The sequence below is a fragment of the Cheilinus undulatus genome, linkage group 4, assembly GCF_018320785.1.
Source record: "Cheilinus undulatus linkage group 4, ASM1832078v1, whole genome shotgun sequence".
In the NCBI taxonomy this organism is placed as follows: Eukaryota; Metazoa; Chordata; class Actinopteri; order Labriformes; family Labridae; genus Cheilinus; species Cheilinus undulatus.
In genome coordinates, this window is record NC_054868.1 from 29,155,763 (window position 1) to 29,172,317 (window position 16,555).

At 39.3% G+C, this 16,555-nt stretch overlaps 1 protein-coding gene across 5 annotated transcripts in view; it reads right to left on the minus strand.

Moving 5' to 3' along the window:
- Positions 1-382: 382 nt before the first annotated feature.
- pax5 (paired box 5) overlaps positions 383-16,555 on the minus strand; it is a 75,765-nt gene continuing 59,592 nt past the window's right edge. For all 5 annotated transcript variants that reach the window (XM_041785793.1, XM_041785794.1, XM_041785791.1 and 2 more), the window contains exons 9-11: positions 13,727-13,813; positions 11,621-11,707; positions 383-8,588 (exon numbers count right to left, since the gene is read on the minus strand). In XM_041785793.1, the coding sequence (XP_041641727.1) occupies positions 8,506-8,588; positions 11,621-11,707; positions 13,727-13,813 (257 nt within the window). In that variant the 3' untranslated portion in view covers positions 383-8,505. The remainder of the gene's footprint in view (positions 8,589-11,620; positions 11,708-13,726; positions 13,814-16,555) is intronic.

Genomic DNA, 16,555 nt, shown 5'->3' on the forward strand with positions numbered 1-16,555 from the left:
TTGTGTCCTATTATCACCCTTCACCCCCTTCCTTCACATCCTCTAATCTTCACACACAAACACACACAAACACACCTCTGCCCCCTCCTGGACTCGGCCTGCAGCCAAGACTGCAGCACTGGGACACTACATTTAGTCAGAGAGGTGGAAGGGAGGGGTTTGGACTCATTGTCCCCAGGAACAGCCTCCTGCTCTGGATGTTTAGGAATGTGACATTTAGACCAGCAGCCAGGATGTGTGCATGCATCGCTGACATGCATAAAGAAACACAGAGCTTTGCAGCTAAGCACTGACACAGAAGCTTCAACTCCAAAAAATTATTTTTTTATTCTGAAGGACCAATAAAATTATGGCAAATATTTACAAATAATTACTTCTTAGCTTCACATTACAGGTACATAAATGGAATAAATTCACCAACAACAGTCACTCAGGTGGACGGATGGACAGGTACACAGACTGAGTATGAGGCGATGCATCAAGCAAACTGCAATTTAATATTTCACATAAACCCAGGAAATAAAATAACAATAATATTAACAATAGAATTATGAAAAATAATCATAACATCAAATTCACAATTTATTTCCAGTTATCTGAACAGAATTGGTAACAATTCAAAAACAAAACAACTAAAAGAAAGAATTAAAGAGAGAGAGAAATCAAGTGATATGATATCTTTGGCAAATTCGCACTGCAGTAAAATACATTCAAATATTAAGACAACACACAACACACAAAGAGAAAAAACACCAAGTTTTGTTTGCAACTACTAGAAAATTGAATAAAAAACATACACATTTTCTTAAAGAAGCTTTTCTTTTACTTTTTTTTTAAATCCTCCCCTCCAGAATATTTGAAGGCATTTCTTATCTTCATTTTGTGTTTGTATCTGTAAGTCTTTTCTGCTATTTTATACCTTTTTTGTACAAGAATCTATCATTTAAAACAGGCATCACAGGCTTTGGTGAATGTTACAGATATGTTTTCTTTTTGTCACGTTTGATTTTGAAGAATTGTTCAAACCTAATTTAATCTTTGAGTTCTGGTGTATTTCTATCTGTCTTTATTTTTCTTTTCTTACCAAAACAATACAGATATAAATATCTCTTTAACACCCCAGATAGGAAGCCATGGACACAAAAAAAACTCCAGATTGTTACACGAAAGGCCACAGTAAGGTGAAAAATCATGTCATCTATTTTTTCTGATTGAAACATCTGCTTTAAAAAAGCACAGTAGATTTTTGTAGGCTGAGTCCTGTGAATGTCTCCTCTTCCACAGTTGAATAATATTAAGATGTACAGAACATTGTATCACTTCAGTATGAGATCTGTCCAGAGCCTAGTTATATCAGCGAGCATGAAACAGATTGTGCCACTAATTGCTGTCAAGATGTGATGCTGAAATTCCCTCAGGTTTCATCGAGGCAGTAGCCATCTTCATGGATTCATATTGAGATACAGTCAGGCACTGCATGCTCGCTGAGAAATCATAATAAAGAAAAAACTCATTTGCATTTACTTCAGTTTCCTGTTTGATTTGAGGCGAATGCAATCAGATTTTCATGGACAGTAAACTGTAGAAGAGATGGTCAGGAGATGCCTCTGTCTGATCTGTGATTCTTTTAGTTTTAAATGCTTGAAAATACAGGAAGAGATAAAGAAGGATTCAAGATGCAATCTCACAGAATATTCCTGTGTATATATGTAGATACTGGCAGCAATATTGCCATTGAAATGACCTCGCTTTGGCACAAAACACCCTGCTTCATTCCTATGCAGGATTCCTGACAGGACAGTGAGCATCACGTCTGAATAGTCAGAGAGAAAAGTAAGAAAAGGAGAGGGAATAAAGATTAATAAGGCTATCTGAAGAATGAGGGATGACTTTTTGAGGAAGGTCACGAGCCTGAAATCAACAGAATACTTTTAATATTCCTAATCCTGGTGGTGTGGCAGTTCTACGGGAGGGGAGGAGAGGGGGAGACGGGAGCTTCAGATATGATGAGATTAGGGCCGAGGGAGGGGGAGAAGAAAGACGGTGTGAGCTTCTGATGGCACAGCAGGTTTGGCCTCCCCTGGGGAACACGAGGGGGGCATGGGGGGGGGGGGGGGGCGATCGACACTCTGCAAAGGACAAAGGGAGGAAGAGAGAGAGTGTCTGTACTTATATTTACGTGTGTGTGTGGCCTCTAAAGTACCACATACAATGACAGTCCCCCCTCAGCGCTGAAGTCAATGTCATGGCCGCCAATCCAAACAACTGCGCGCCAATGGGAACTCTCCCTCTCCACATATGTGAACCAATTAGGTCAAAGCAATGGCAAGGCAATCCACGTCACTATGAGATGCATAGTTAACCAATAATCCTGTTAACGTATCACTGGATTCTGGGTGTCAAATATGGACAGTTTGGTATTGTTGCTTCTTGTGAGTAGAAAAGAAGCACGGCTGCTTTCACCTCCTCAAGCAGAACGACTTTAAACATTTCTTCATGTTTACAATGTTTGTAAAAACGGTGTTATCTATTTGTAAGATGCTTAAAGGGGAGACGTCTTATATGACTGCTGCTTACTTGGTCCTTTTCCTTGGGAGAGGATGGGTTATGTTCAGCCCTGATCCAGAGCTATAGATCATGTTCATTTTCAGATTTTTCTCAGAACTTTTAACATTTCAGCCAGAGATCAGCGCAAAAAGAATAAAAACAGACGACATCAGGGTGGATGGGGCTAAATCTATCAATGGTCGTAACACTGGAAAAAGTATGAATAAGCTGGCTGGCAGCCCTCTTAATACAGGAAGTGTTAACAACAGCAATTCTAACAAAATGATGTTATGCAAGCATATGAGCCACGCAGAAAATAAAGTTTTGGGACATTAAAATTTTGACCTGATGGGGGCATAATGAATGAAACCTCACCAAATAAGTTTAACTTCATCCTGCTAGAATAGTTAATACAGATAACAAATCTAATCACACGGTAGCACTGAAGGATCACAGCATTAAAACAGAACATTTCACCGGGAATCAATAAAGCTTGTGACACACTTCTTGCCTATGCATTCAGTAGTTTCTGTGCTATCTATTCACTATAATGGTGCATTTCCACCAGGCATCCAGTTTGGTTCTGTACAGTAGACCCTGAACGAGACTGGCTCTCAAAAGGGAGCCAGCTCCTAACGTTCATATATCAAGAGCCTAATCTCACAACCAGCTCAGTTGCAAAGACACACCATTACGGCCTGTAACTTGTCGGGCTTTAACTTTAATCTAAGCAGTACCAAAAATGGTTTAGCAAATCACCATTTCCTTTAAAAGAAAATTTATGACAATCTTGGAAAGATGATGGGTTGGCCAGATTCCACATCTGTCATCTTACAAAGCTCCAAACTGAAATGACTGTGCCAGGTCTGAAAACAGACTGAACCTATCAGTGTCACTGAAGAAAATGAGACTGTATCTGCGGGCGGGTAAAGTTGCATTTGGAGAGAGTGGCAATGGCTGTAGCGTTTAGCTTGGATGCTGTTTTACAACAGCAGTTGTATCAGTACTAGACCACATTTCTTTATCGAATAAAAGAAATGAACAGCTTTTCATGACCGGAAAGATGTTTCCACTCTTCTTACGATCTGCTCGGCATAAGTTTGTGATGGTTACCCAAGGGGTTTGGTTGTACTGTAAGCCATACAATGGCTGCTGCAAGCTCAGATTTAGATATAGTGTAGCAGCAGTTTTATAACAACAGGGTCACATTTTGTCATTAAAACAACAGCAAAGAGCTACACCGACAGCTTCTCTGGGCAGAGATGTTTTTGCATGTCTCCTCTGCATGTCCACTGACAAGCTCCACTGTTCATAAACTATGGCAGCACCTGTCTGTTGGGCTCAGGCTACATCCAAAGCCACGCATACCTGACTACCACATTTTGTCATGTCTGTTTGGCTCTCAACAGAATGTTTGTCCAGTCACCTTCTGAGAATATTTTTTTTAAGTTTTACCCTTCCCAAATGCTTTGTAAGGAAGGTTTTCCAGGTGAATAGGAAATATATTCATGCACTGGAAATATGAAGCAGTCCGTCTGGTGTTTCAGGTTAACTATACTGGCAGTCTTATCAGATTTGGACCAGATTTCTTTACCAAAAGAAGAGCAAAAGTATCATGCTGAAAGCTTTTCATGGCAGAAAAGATGATTTTGCTCTTCTCCTGACCAGCTTCGGCATGAGAATGTTACACCAACCGGCTCCAATGGCAAGTTCTGTCCAGAACTCTGCATGTCCATTATGTCATGTGTTTAGTTGCTCTCACTGGCCAGGAATAAATGAGATTGACAGAACTCAATCAGTAGACTGCAAAGAGCCTAGCTCTGCTCTTCTGCGCTGTGCACCTGGAACTTGCGCAGGTGGAGTATGTGGATTTTGGGGGTTAGGGTCAGGTATGTACATTTGGTACCCTAACAAAAGGGTGCCAAGAAAGTAGGACAGCGAGGGTCAGTTTTTCTAGTGCCCTTTTCAACTTCTGATGGTAACACACAAAAATTGCATACTGCATGAAACCAAACCGAACCAAACCACTTGGTGGAAAGACACCTTAAATAATTTGAACTGCTAATGGCTCTAGAAGAAAAGTCAAGATTACTGGGGTCTTAAAGAGTCATCCTGTTGTGACCATGACTACTGGAAAGAAATCACAAACTAGATGTCAAAAACTTTCTATGCTGTTAAAGAAAACTATCTTTAATTGAATTTGTAACTCTTGGTGAGTTGCTTAGTGCTCCCACTAGTGGCTTAGAGTGAATTTTCAGCAGTTCTAGCTTACAACTAAAACTATGATGTAGCACAGACTGCTTTACTAGAGCATCAGTTCACTTCACAGGCAAGAAAGGAGTTTTATTTGACTCAACATGGCTTATATTAAATATAAAAACAGTAGATGTTTCTTGGATGATGTTAGTTTTTGTGACCAGGCATGTGCGTAGATTACTAAAGGGTTTGTAGTCTAAATTCAAATAATTTATGCATGAATCTGTGACTGAATAGAAAAGTTCTGGGATACGTTAGAGTAGGGGTGGTGTTCTCAGTGTTGGGTGCTTAGGTCCTGCTTTCAGAGCTGCATTACTGTTGGTGAAATATGTAAATCATACTTTAGAGCTGGCTTTAAAATCTGTGATTCATTCGTTTTCAGAGTCATATTATCTAAAGCCCTGTGTATGCATAATAGGCAGAGTTTAGTTTAAGGGGTGCTGAAGAAGTTTTAATGATGTGTGGTCAGTTGGGGTTGTTGACATATAAAACTAAAGGCACTGTCCTTGTTTTCAGCTGGTGTGGTTCAGGTTCAATAATGCCTCAGAAAGATCAAGAGAGAAAGACAGAAATAAGGAAAGGCTCCTGCTGTGGTGCACGCTGGCAGCACAGCAGGCGAGCCGTCAGAAGATTCTTCTTTAGGGTTGTGTGCACACAACTTTTTAAGTCTACAAATGTAAAAGGATCCACTTTATCACTACTTCAAAACCCAGAAACAACAAAGATTGAAAAACTAACAGCTCTGGTCAATGTTTATAGGTTTATAGAACTATATTTAAAGTCTCACGCTGCAGATTTGGTGCCTCCAATCTGTTGTCTAGTAAAACTACACAGTAGCAATGATGTGCTACAGTCAGCCACACACACCCGAGCCAAACAAAGAAACAAAAGATGTTTAAACACCTGCAGACGATGGCTAAAATAATACCACAAACCTCTTAGTCGTTTTATCATAAAGAAAGCTTCATTACTAAATTCTAAATTCAAATGTGATTCATTAAAATTTTTATCGACATTGTGAATTCTCTTCTCGTTCACTGATTATTGTACAAATCTTGTATGGACAAAAGTGAGACAGGAAGCTATGTACAGGTTTAGGAAGATGTTGCCCCCTCACAAGATCAACACTGTGGGGCCCTCAAACCTTGGAGAGGAATAACACACTGATTTTAGATCAGCTTGAGGGCAAATCTGTCCTACGCTGTCTGTACATGATGGGTAAGGCCTCAACCCTGGTGTCATACATTGTCACAGCGCAGAACTAATGCAGGAGACAAACAAAAATAAGAAAACAGTTTCACTTGTTTTTCACATTAGCAATGCTTTTATAGAAATAATTTCAGGGTGTCAAACAGCACAAGGACAAGCACTCAAAAGAGGAGAAGAAGAAGAGAAAGTACTCAATGGTTCTGAAGAGAAGTCAGAAAGTAATATGGCGCCTTTTAATGATGATTGAGTCTCTTTGTGCTTTTTGTAGTAAGTCAGCCGATCCACTAGGGGGGGCCCATCTTTGGGGAGTTTAAAGAGAGAAATAGAAGAGAGCAAGAGAGAAAAGAGAGGGTGCCACTGTTTCCTGATTTGTGTTTTTTATAACAGGAAGTGTCTTTTTCAGTGTCACCTGTGTCAACTGTTGCCAGGCAACAAACTATAAACAGGAAAATCGCAGTCGGCTCTTATTCATAAACAAAGACTTCTTTTCATATTGACAGATTTTAAGATTCATTTTAAACTGCATCGTCATCAACATCATCATCATCATCACTACTCTAGCACAACAGCGTGACATAATAAATCATTACAGGCATTCACTCTCACAGTGGAGTGCAGCACAGAAAAGCTTCTCAATATATTACTCTGTCTCCTCCACTTATAAATAGCTCTTGATCAGGACTAAATCTTGGCTGGGGAGGGAGGATAGCACCTTCCTGTACAAAAACACTCCCTGTTGGACTGGATTTTGGTCTGATGTGAACATGGATGCTGTTGGTTTAACAGCAGGGGGCTCAGATTCATGGCTGTGCTTCACTGAAAGGCCAGTCTGTCAGTAAATCAGTGTGGAAGTCGAGATAAACTTTGTGTCCTGGGGAGACTTGTCCGAATCTGGCTAATACATGAAAAATGAGCCCTTTGCTAAACCCTCAACAGAAAAGCATTTAAAAAAATCACAGCCTAAAGAAATGAGAGATGGTATGGTAGGCCAGTCAAGCTTTCTTCCTCATGATAATGTAGTGTGAAAGAATCTGAAGGAGCAGCAACACTCTTTATCTGTTCTTTAGTTTGTCTTAGCAAAAAGTAAAGATAGATAGTTGCAATAAAATAAGTGATTAGGGTACTGCTATTAAACATAATATGTTGTGGTTTGTGCTTGTTAAACTTCAATGCAGATAGCAGCCGGCTTTTATGTAACTTGCATTACTCAGGTGTTTTTCCCAGCCAATGTTACATGTGATTACAGTAATAAAGTAAAAACTAAAAAGCCCATATTATTTTCTTTTGTATTGTTTTGGATGCAAACAGCCAACACTAAAGCTTGTCCTCTGAATTAACAAGCAAAATATTTGGAAATACAAACAAATGTTCTAGCTTGGTTACCTTACTTGCTAGCTTGCTATCAGCTAAGAGCAATGTCTTGTTTTTGATCAGGTGAACTGTTTATTTATTTTAATGTATTTAGATGCAAAACAAGCTAAAGACCAAACTATTCTCTACTTAGTGATGACTTAAGTTACTGGAAACATACTTCGGTCTGCATTTCTTTAGATTTTATTCACATATAAAATTTAGTGGTTAAATGATTGTAGCCTCACCTTTTACGAAGTGGTTGCTGCATACACGAGTGTTTTCTGACTCTACTCTACTTTAGACAGCAGATTTTAACCAGGTTAAAAGTGAAGTGGCATATTCTGCAAACTACCTATAGTTGGTGTGGGCAAGAAATGAGAGGCTGTCTTTATCTACTTTCACAGTTAAGGCTTGACGGGCCTAGCATCATTAGACTAACAAAAGGAGGATTTAGCAAAGGATCATCAGAGGAAACTGAACACTCCAGTAGCCTTAAGTATTGTGATATCAGGGTAAAACTGCGGCATCAAAAACAAAAGGAGGAGAACGATAATGATATGGATGATTTTGGTCATTCAGAGTTATGAAAATTGGATTGTCTTAACTTCACCTCAGCATGGCATAGAAAATTGATTGATTGGTGTTGGGGCATGGAAACACTGCTTGAATAAGTGTTTTTTTGTTTTGTTTTGTTTTTTTGCTTAAATCAGCTCAAATAACAGAATCAAAACAAAGACAAAATACCTGAAAACACAACATTTTTACCCAGAAAATCACAATACAGTTTCAGTCACTGCTCGGCTGACTTTTTGGATTAGTAGATGATTTGTTCACAAAAAGACAGTTTTTATACCTTGTTGTACAATGTGAGGAGCTAAGTTTACTTGCTTACTGTTTATCTGAACAATAGTTTATTTGTCTCTGCCATACTTCTGTCCTCACATAATGTAATACCCAAACAACAGTCAATGTTGGTTTACAAACGAAGAGAATTTAAACTTCACTGACGTCAAAAAGTTGAAATCTTCATCCTTATTTTTGCTCTCACGCAGGCAGGTTTCTACTGAGCAGTGCTGGTGCTAACCATCCCTCCTTTCCTTCCTCTATTGTCTCCTTCTCCTCTTCTCTCAGTAGGAGGCGTCAGTGGCGGTCATAGGCCGAGGCTGTTGCAGTGGCAGCAGGGCCTGCACCCCGAGATGTTGCACCATAGTAGTACGGTGACCCTGCAGAAGAAACAGAAAAACTTGATGATAAAACTGAAAACAAAAGGATTATTTGTTTTAATTAGGACATCGCTGTGCTCACCCCATGGAGGGATCAGATTTCTTTAGATGTTACAATTAAGAAATCACTGAATGCTGTATAATAACATTTTTAGCTTCTTGTTACCATTTTGTCCAGGTGTTCACCCTGCACAGAATGGCCTTACTGTAAATATTGATGTATTTGCTGATTGTGCAGCAGCTTAATATGTGCAAGTGTAAACCTCTGATGTTGGAAAATGAAACCAATGCACATGTGCAAAAATGGCTCCAGCCTCTCTAGTGTCAATTTCTCATCTTTTTGGTGGCACTAAGATTCAGAGTCACACAAAATAAGGGCATGGCTGAGTTGACCAACAGGAAGGCACGCTGTTACTAAGACAGAAGGCTGTAAAACCTGCCACGGCTCCACCTCTTTGTCTGTTACTTGGCTGACAGGAAGATAGCCATAGAGACAAGCATTTCCAATATGGTGACCACAATGATAGGCTTACAAATATCTCTGCAGACACCAGAGGGTGGCATCACTTAAAATATGTCCCTGCTTTATTAAGTCAGTGATCAGGAAGTGGAAGCCCGTCTGATGCAGCAAAAACCTGCAGTTTGTTGAGTGTCAACTAGAGGCTGTCTGCAGAAGCACTGGAAGCTCCTTAAACACACCAGATTAAAATACTGATGTTTACATCAAAAATAAACATTTTTACAGCCTGGTTCAAATAATTATAATTATATTAATTAGGTAAATTGTTGATAGAACTGCAAGCAGGCTCAATGTGACTTTTTGTCAGGACGTATAAGACCCGTCCCAATTCCACCTCTCTGTCTTATTACTATGTTGATCTACAGTTAGCTGTCATGGATTGGACACAAAAGCCTCCTTAAGTAATCTAATGGCTCACTTCATTCAGGCTTCGTCCTTTATTTTCTACTGTCTATGGTGATCATATGCTATATTGGAGTTATTAACCAGTGATGACTCCTAGGGGCCAGAGTTTATGTTACAGGCGGAGTTGGAAGTCTAGAGTGAGTAACTCCATTCATGGTGGCAATAGATAACTCATCAAGACTTGTTCCCTGGTTAAAGTCCCATATAAAACAACATCATTAGTGATCACATTTACATGATCACATTTTATCCGACAACTGGGAATAATCAGGTAATGGTAATAATCTCATTTGATCTGCTTACATGCATGTTTTCTGTCAATAGTCAGATTTTTTTTTTCCCACAAGTACATGAGGTAAAACCCAAACCTGCAGTTTTCAAAACTCTGATGGTGGCAGTACTGCATGCAAATTGGGAGTTGATATTTCCTCATATATTTGCAGTTAAGGAACTTATTTATTAATTAATTGCTTCATTCAGAACATGAGTACTCAAGTACTGGAATTACTCTGAAATCCCACTCCTAGCAGATATACTAAAACAGAAGAGTAAACTGTGTACATGCATTGAATAATCAGATTATTTGGGAAAAGGCTAAGTGTGTTAATCTGATTTTTCACAATCTGACAATGGCCTTTATATGATAAAGAATATTGGATTAAGCTGTTTACAAGACTACTTGAGTCATCAGGTAACTTCTGAAATCAGATAATAATCAGGTTATTAGTGTCCATGTAAATGATCTCATTGTTTTTTAATCCTGCTTGTTATGGATGTACTGTATAGTATGTGACTAATAATTAATTTATTGTAAGAATTACTGTAAGATCACTTAACAGTAACCACTTCATGATGCTAACCATGTGCTCAAGATATACAGTAAGGCTCATTTTATGTGTGTTGGTTTGAGGATTTATTTTCTGTCACTGCTACAAGCATTAATTCAGAGAAAGTTTCTGTGGAGTATGAACAAACGGCATTGTTTTTCTATTGGTGAGGGGACTTGTTTGAGATTTCTTTGGGCTGATATGGGGATTAAAAAAATAGTTTTTCACACTTAAAAACATCTTTTTTTCATGATTTGACTTCAGAAGCATCGACTCTCCCCACATTCACAGAGCCAAGCAATTAACTTTGCGACTGGAGTTTTATTACAGACAGGTCTGATGGTCAAAATGACAAAAGTGAGACTCCAGTTGTAATAAATCTGAATTATTCCCTGAATACTCAGGGTTACTGAAATGCTGTGCAAATTTGAAATGAGCAGCTTCAATTTTCATTTTAAGATTATATTTGAGTCTGAATGTGAGCACTGAAAGGCCGGGATGAGATGACATGAGCTGATGAAGCTAATGACAGAAAAAAATGACTCTCCTTGTCGTCTAGAACTGATGAAATGGACTGGGTCTACTTTCTCCATCATCTCTCTTCACTCTTTACTATCTCTCTGACGCACACACGGAGAGGGACACACACTATCTAAGTGGCAGTCTAAGCTGACACACTGAGTACAGCTCTACTACGGCTGATCCCTTGAGTCTATTCTCTCTGCAGGGAAAAGGTCAATTCAATACTGTAACCCCAAAGACACACAGAAACCCACACCCACACACCTTGATACACAGAAAAACCCTCCTCCAAACACACACACACACACACACACACACACACACACACACACCTGTCTCTGTCACTTCCATCAATCAGTCCAGCTGTGTGTTGACAGGTTATGTCTGTCCACAGTCCAGGTAATCTCAGGAGGCTCTTTGGGGAAGTGAGGCATTAAGCCACTCTGACAAACTATTTAGTCTCAGTCGAGACTTCAGTCGCCCTCTCCTCCCCTCCGTGCTCCTTTTTTAACTTTCTCCTCTTTCATTTGTTTCCTTTACTCACAGCTTTCCCCACATTTCATCCCTACCATCAATCTTAAACCTTTCAGTGTCTCCTGCCCTCATATAACGGCTCACCTTATCTGTTCTCATTGAAAAGTTCCTCTGTTTTTCTCCTCTGAGTTCTGTGGTTATTTCTTCATCATCACACACACTTCACTCTTTCTTTAGCTGTCTCCCTTTTTTCTTTGTTTCTGGTTTATTTTCTCTTCACCTACCTTGCATCTGTCCTGCCTGGCTGGTGAAGAGACTTGAGGAGCAGCCGATTTCCGTCCCCAGGAGAGAACCATAATCCTGCTGAAACACTGGGGACAGAGGAGGGGGAGGAGGCAGGGAGGGGAGAGAAAAGAGGTAAGGAGAGGAGAGGAAAGGCTGGGGGCACAAAAATGACCCCTCTCACCTATTGACCTTTGAAGCATCGATCATTGACCTTTTTACCTTTAAACATGACCCTTAAAATAGCTCCCTGGACATTGACTTTGACTGTAATTGTAGATCAGGGTTAATGTTTTTCTCTTTAATGCAGATTAAAAGCATGGAAGGCAAAACATCAGCAATAACAGTTTTGAGAGTTATTTTCTTTCTCTAAGCTGAATTTGATTAATTGATTTTGTCATTACTTGGTAGCATTCATTCCCTTGTAGTTATAAAAATGTGTGTGCAAAAACAGAGATGAGTGATGTTGGAAAAAGCTTCATAATAAAGTCAAGACACCAATTTGAGCTGGTCCAGAAAAAACATGATTCATTGTATTTGATCTTGTTGATTAGGGCTGCATGAGCAAAATACATCTGCAAGAACATTGTTCAACACTGAAATAAAAGTATGATGAATAAAAATGATGTTGGAGTACATCTAAGACAACTCAGTTTCTATGATCGTCTGCTGCTCTTCATGTTTCACAAAAAATGTTTGCAGCTCATCTCTCCTTTATCAAAATAAATCCCACAGTTTTTTTTCACTGCCCATTGATACACAAATAGAACATACCCTTATAGTACATATGCAGAATTTTAGCTCTAAATTGTCCAAACTGACTGACAAATGACTACTTCTGTCAAGCTCGACACATTTACACGTGTCGCTCTGCAGCCAAGGTCAAGCTCAGTGGCATCTCTTTAGTCTGAGCCTTTTCACCCCTGGTGATATACCCTACTTGCCACAGGAACGGTACCCTAGGCCATGCTTAGGTTGGCAACACTTTAAGGTTTTCAAATCTTAAACAGTTTTGAAAATGTGGGAGACTGCAGACACAATTGGAGCAATAAAATAATCATGTTGTTACCACATAGTTGGGAATTATTTAGACAAATAACCATTTGCAATGAGCACCCACTTGGGATACTCCTCCTCGATTGTCAGAGTAGGCAAATCTGGCCTTGCTTAAAACTGCACACTGTGCGGTAAAAGTGTTGACGTAATTTTTTCAGTTTTTTAACAGATTAATTTCCCTGCCCCTGGTAATATGCAAGGACATCCAGAGCATGACTGTGGTTGTGTCAATCTTCCCTCCCACCTGATGGTGCCCTCAGGCAGGCCTGCTCGCCATTACACGCCTTACTTCAGCCTCAATTTTAAGCCCAAACTTTCCAAAAAGTTCTGCACATTACTGTATATTTATTAGTTTACGTTATCTCAAAAAATTCCAAAAGTTTTCAAAGCCAGAGAAATTTTCAATTTTCACAGCTGTATTCTCACAATGGCTGCCACAACAGAGCCACCGTGGCAGACACGTCTTGTTTATTGTTGCTGTGGAAACATTTGACGCTATGTGCCAGACTGCTACATAAGGAAGCATGAATGCCTACTTAGAGCTGCTGGTCTGTTGCTTGATTTCACCCATATTTGTGCTGCTCACGTGTGACTGACCACATTTCTGGTACTTGATTCTGCTGTCACATCTTATTCAGATTGTCTGTGAAAACTCGGAATGATTTCCTTCCCAGTAACAGTTAGCTTACATAAAATCTTACAAACCCCAAAATGCATTGCTGATTAGTCATGGAGATAAACGCCTCTTAATCTGTGCCTTCCTTTCTCCATCTAATTCTGTCTTCCCCTTTCTTCAAACCCATTCAATCCTCAAATTGCCAGTCTTTAGAAAACCCCCTCCACAGAACCATTAGTATGTCTGTGATGTATTGAACTGTACAGTGAAAAACAGACAGAAATGTAATGAAAAACTGACACGAAGAATATGAGCGTAGTACAAGAGGGTACTAGAAAGACTGGGCCTGGGATGTAAGGTGGAATGAAGTGAAACTCATTGACACACTTATTGATCCATAGGCAGGATTGTGTGGATAGATATGGGGCACACCTACCTAATAAACTGGGGTTTGGAAATCTCCATGATTCATTGTATGTGGAATACTGGGGATGGGAATAAGGACTTCCGGAAAAATCTCCACCTGAAAGCAAACACAAAAAAGGAGCAGAGCAGGGTTTAGAGGACAACAGAGGAAGAAGACAACAAATGTGTCTATTTCTTTTTCTTTTTACAAGAGAAATAAATGCTACATAATTGCTCTATGCCTTTTACTAACAGGTATGAGATACAAATCAACCAACTGATGTGTAAATCAAATTTAAAGTGCATTTTACAAATATTGATCAGACACATGGATTAAATGATTGATTATATGCCATGGAAGCGTGCTTTTCAGTGAGGTACTCCTGCAAGAACATTCAGACTAATTAAACCAGGAAGAAGCCCATGGATGTAGTTAAAACTTTTAATAAGATGCAGCAATGTTTTGGTTTGAAATGTTATCACTGCATCTTATTAAAATCTTTTACAAGATAGTAACTGTGCTCTAAAAAGTTATTTCTGCAGGATTAATCGGACACACTTCAAACACATACTTTGATACTAATTTGTGTGTGAAAGCACTGTGTGATTCATCTCAGCTGTAGATTTTGTATTAACATGGACATATAGCAGCTTTCTAAGAGTGAAGCCAAAAAAAAATAGGACACCCCGTGCTGACTGGCCCACAGACTACATGAGTTATATAGAGCAACAACAGGATTCATCATTAAACATTCTGTTTTTGGTTGATATTAGCTCCGTCTGTTTGTATGCAAATGCTTTTTTTCTGTCAGTCTTTTTCCACCACCGTCAAAAGTGTTTAAAAACTATTCATTTAATATTTGGTGCCTGCATGACTTGATAACAGAGACTTTGACATGCAAATATATTGTATAAGTATTTTTAAAAAGCCCAAAAAAACAAAAGACAAGTTTACAAAAAAAGGAGTTTCAGTCACCCACATAAAGAGAGAATATGGCTTCATACAGCAATTCACCTACTGCTAAGCCTCGCCTTCCACAACATGAACCAAGCACATTTCTAGCAGCTCCACACACAAAAGCATTGATTATTTTGATTTTCCTGTGGTTTAATTGTAAAATTATGCAGTTATAAATCATCAGTTATGTGTGTTGTAAAGGCAACACTGATACAAGGTAGCACGAGAGACTAGGGAATGAAATGCATTTTTTCTGTAAACCTCACATAAACACAGCTGTCTTCTTTGGATTAAGGTATATAACAGACCACACTATCAGCTCAGTTTAAAGAAGATTAACAAGCATATCGACTGTAAGTTAGCTAAATGTAGCAGCTTCATAACCTTTGCTCATCATATCATATTTTCAACTTAGCATTTTTGTTCTTAACCAATCCAACATTAGTGTTAACTATAGCCAAAGATTTAGTTAAGGTCCGCCAAAGGGAAAATCTTTAACCTTAGCTAACTCTGAAAGGTGAGATTATGGCCAGTAAAAAGAAACCAGAAACCTGTCTTCAATAGGAATCATCAAACATCTGAATGACAAAACTTCAGTCTGCCAGGCTGGGAAATTTGGCGTTTATTTAGGAAGTAGCGTAAATGTATTACCTACTGTACATGAAATAAGTTCATCATTACAACAATAAAGACTTTTTTATTGCACAGTTGTTGCACAAAAATTCCCCAGAACACATGAATTTAGCATTTGGCCCTGAAACTTTTATAAGGGAGGAACCTGATTTAATCACTTGCGTTTAAATTAACACATTAGCTTTAATTTTGAATAGAAGATATTTTTTTAGGGTATAGATGTATAAAAAGAGTGTTCAGTGTTGAGATAATACTCTTCTCTTCAATTGTACAATCAATAGAATTCCTAATGATGCTTTTTTTCCTTTTTTGAGCCAGTACACACACACAACACATCCTTTTGTACATGGTATGAAAGATAACACCTCTGCTTAGTTTCACACCTGTTTGGTGTGGCAATTGTAGGGTGGAGCTAAGCAAAGGAGAAAAAGAAATGTAAGCATAATGTCAGATGATCAAAACAAAAATTGTAAATAAATGCCCCTTACACAAGTTTAAGTTATTGCCTCTATCAAAAGATTTGTACACACCTCTAAAAAATGATAACTGCTAAGATGTTATTTGTTTTTTAAAAGCAATGAAAATGTTCTTCTTTAGTTTTGAGGATTTCTTCAGGTTAATGCTGCTCACAGAGAAGCTTTAACCTTCACTCGGTCTCCTGCAGAACGGTCTGCAGACAAGTTGAGTGACTGAACTGGAGATCTCAGTGAGACCATAGTGGTCCTCCCCTACAGCGGATGATAGCTTAGCTTTTCTCCCTCATTTACTACTCACTGTCTGGGGTCTACTCTTCCTTCCTCTTGTCTTCCCCTCCCACTTCTCCCTTCACCCCCTTCCCTCTTTATTTTTTCTCTCTTGTCCTCAGACTACAGCCCGCCCGTCATCCTTCACATCAAAACAACATTCTTCCCCATTTCTTCTCCTCTTGTTCTCTTTTTTTCTACTCTTTTGCTCTTTTTTTTCTCTCCTCCTGAACCTTCACTCCTCCCGGGGGATTCCTCTCCCATAGCTGACAGTCACAGACCCCGATGCCCCCCCCACCACCTCCACTCCATCCCTCCTCTCTCCCTCTCGTTCTGTCGGTTCTGCCTCACTGCTCTCCTACACCCCCTCTGAGTGTCAGCCCCCCTGCTGCAGAGAGAGAAGAAGAAGAAGAACAGCAGAAGAGAGTTGCTTGCTTAATGAAGGTATGATATTAGACAGAGCAGACAAAAAGGAGGATAATTTGCCTGAGAAGTGCTGAGATAAAACATGGTGGAGCTGGAGAAG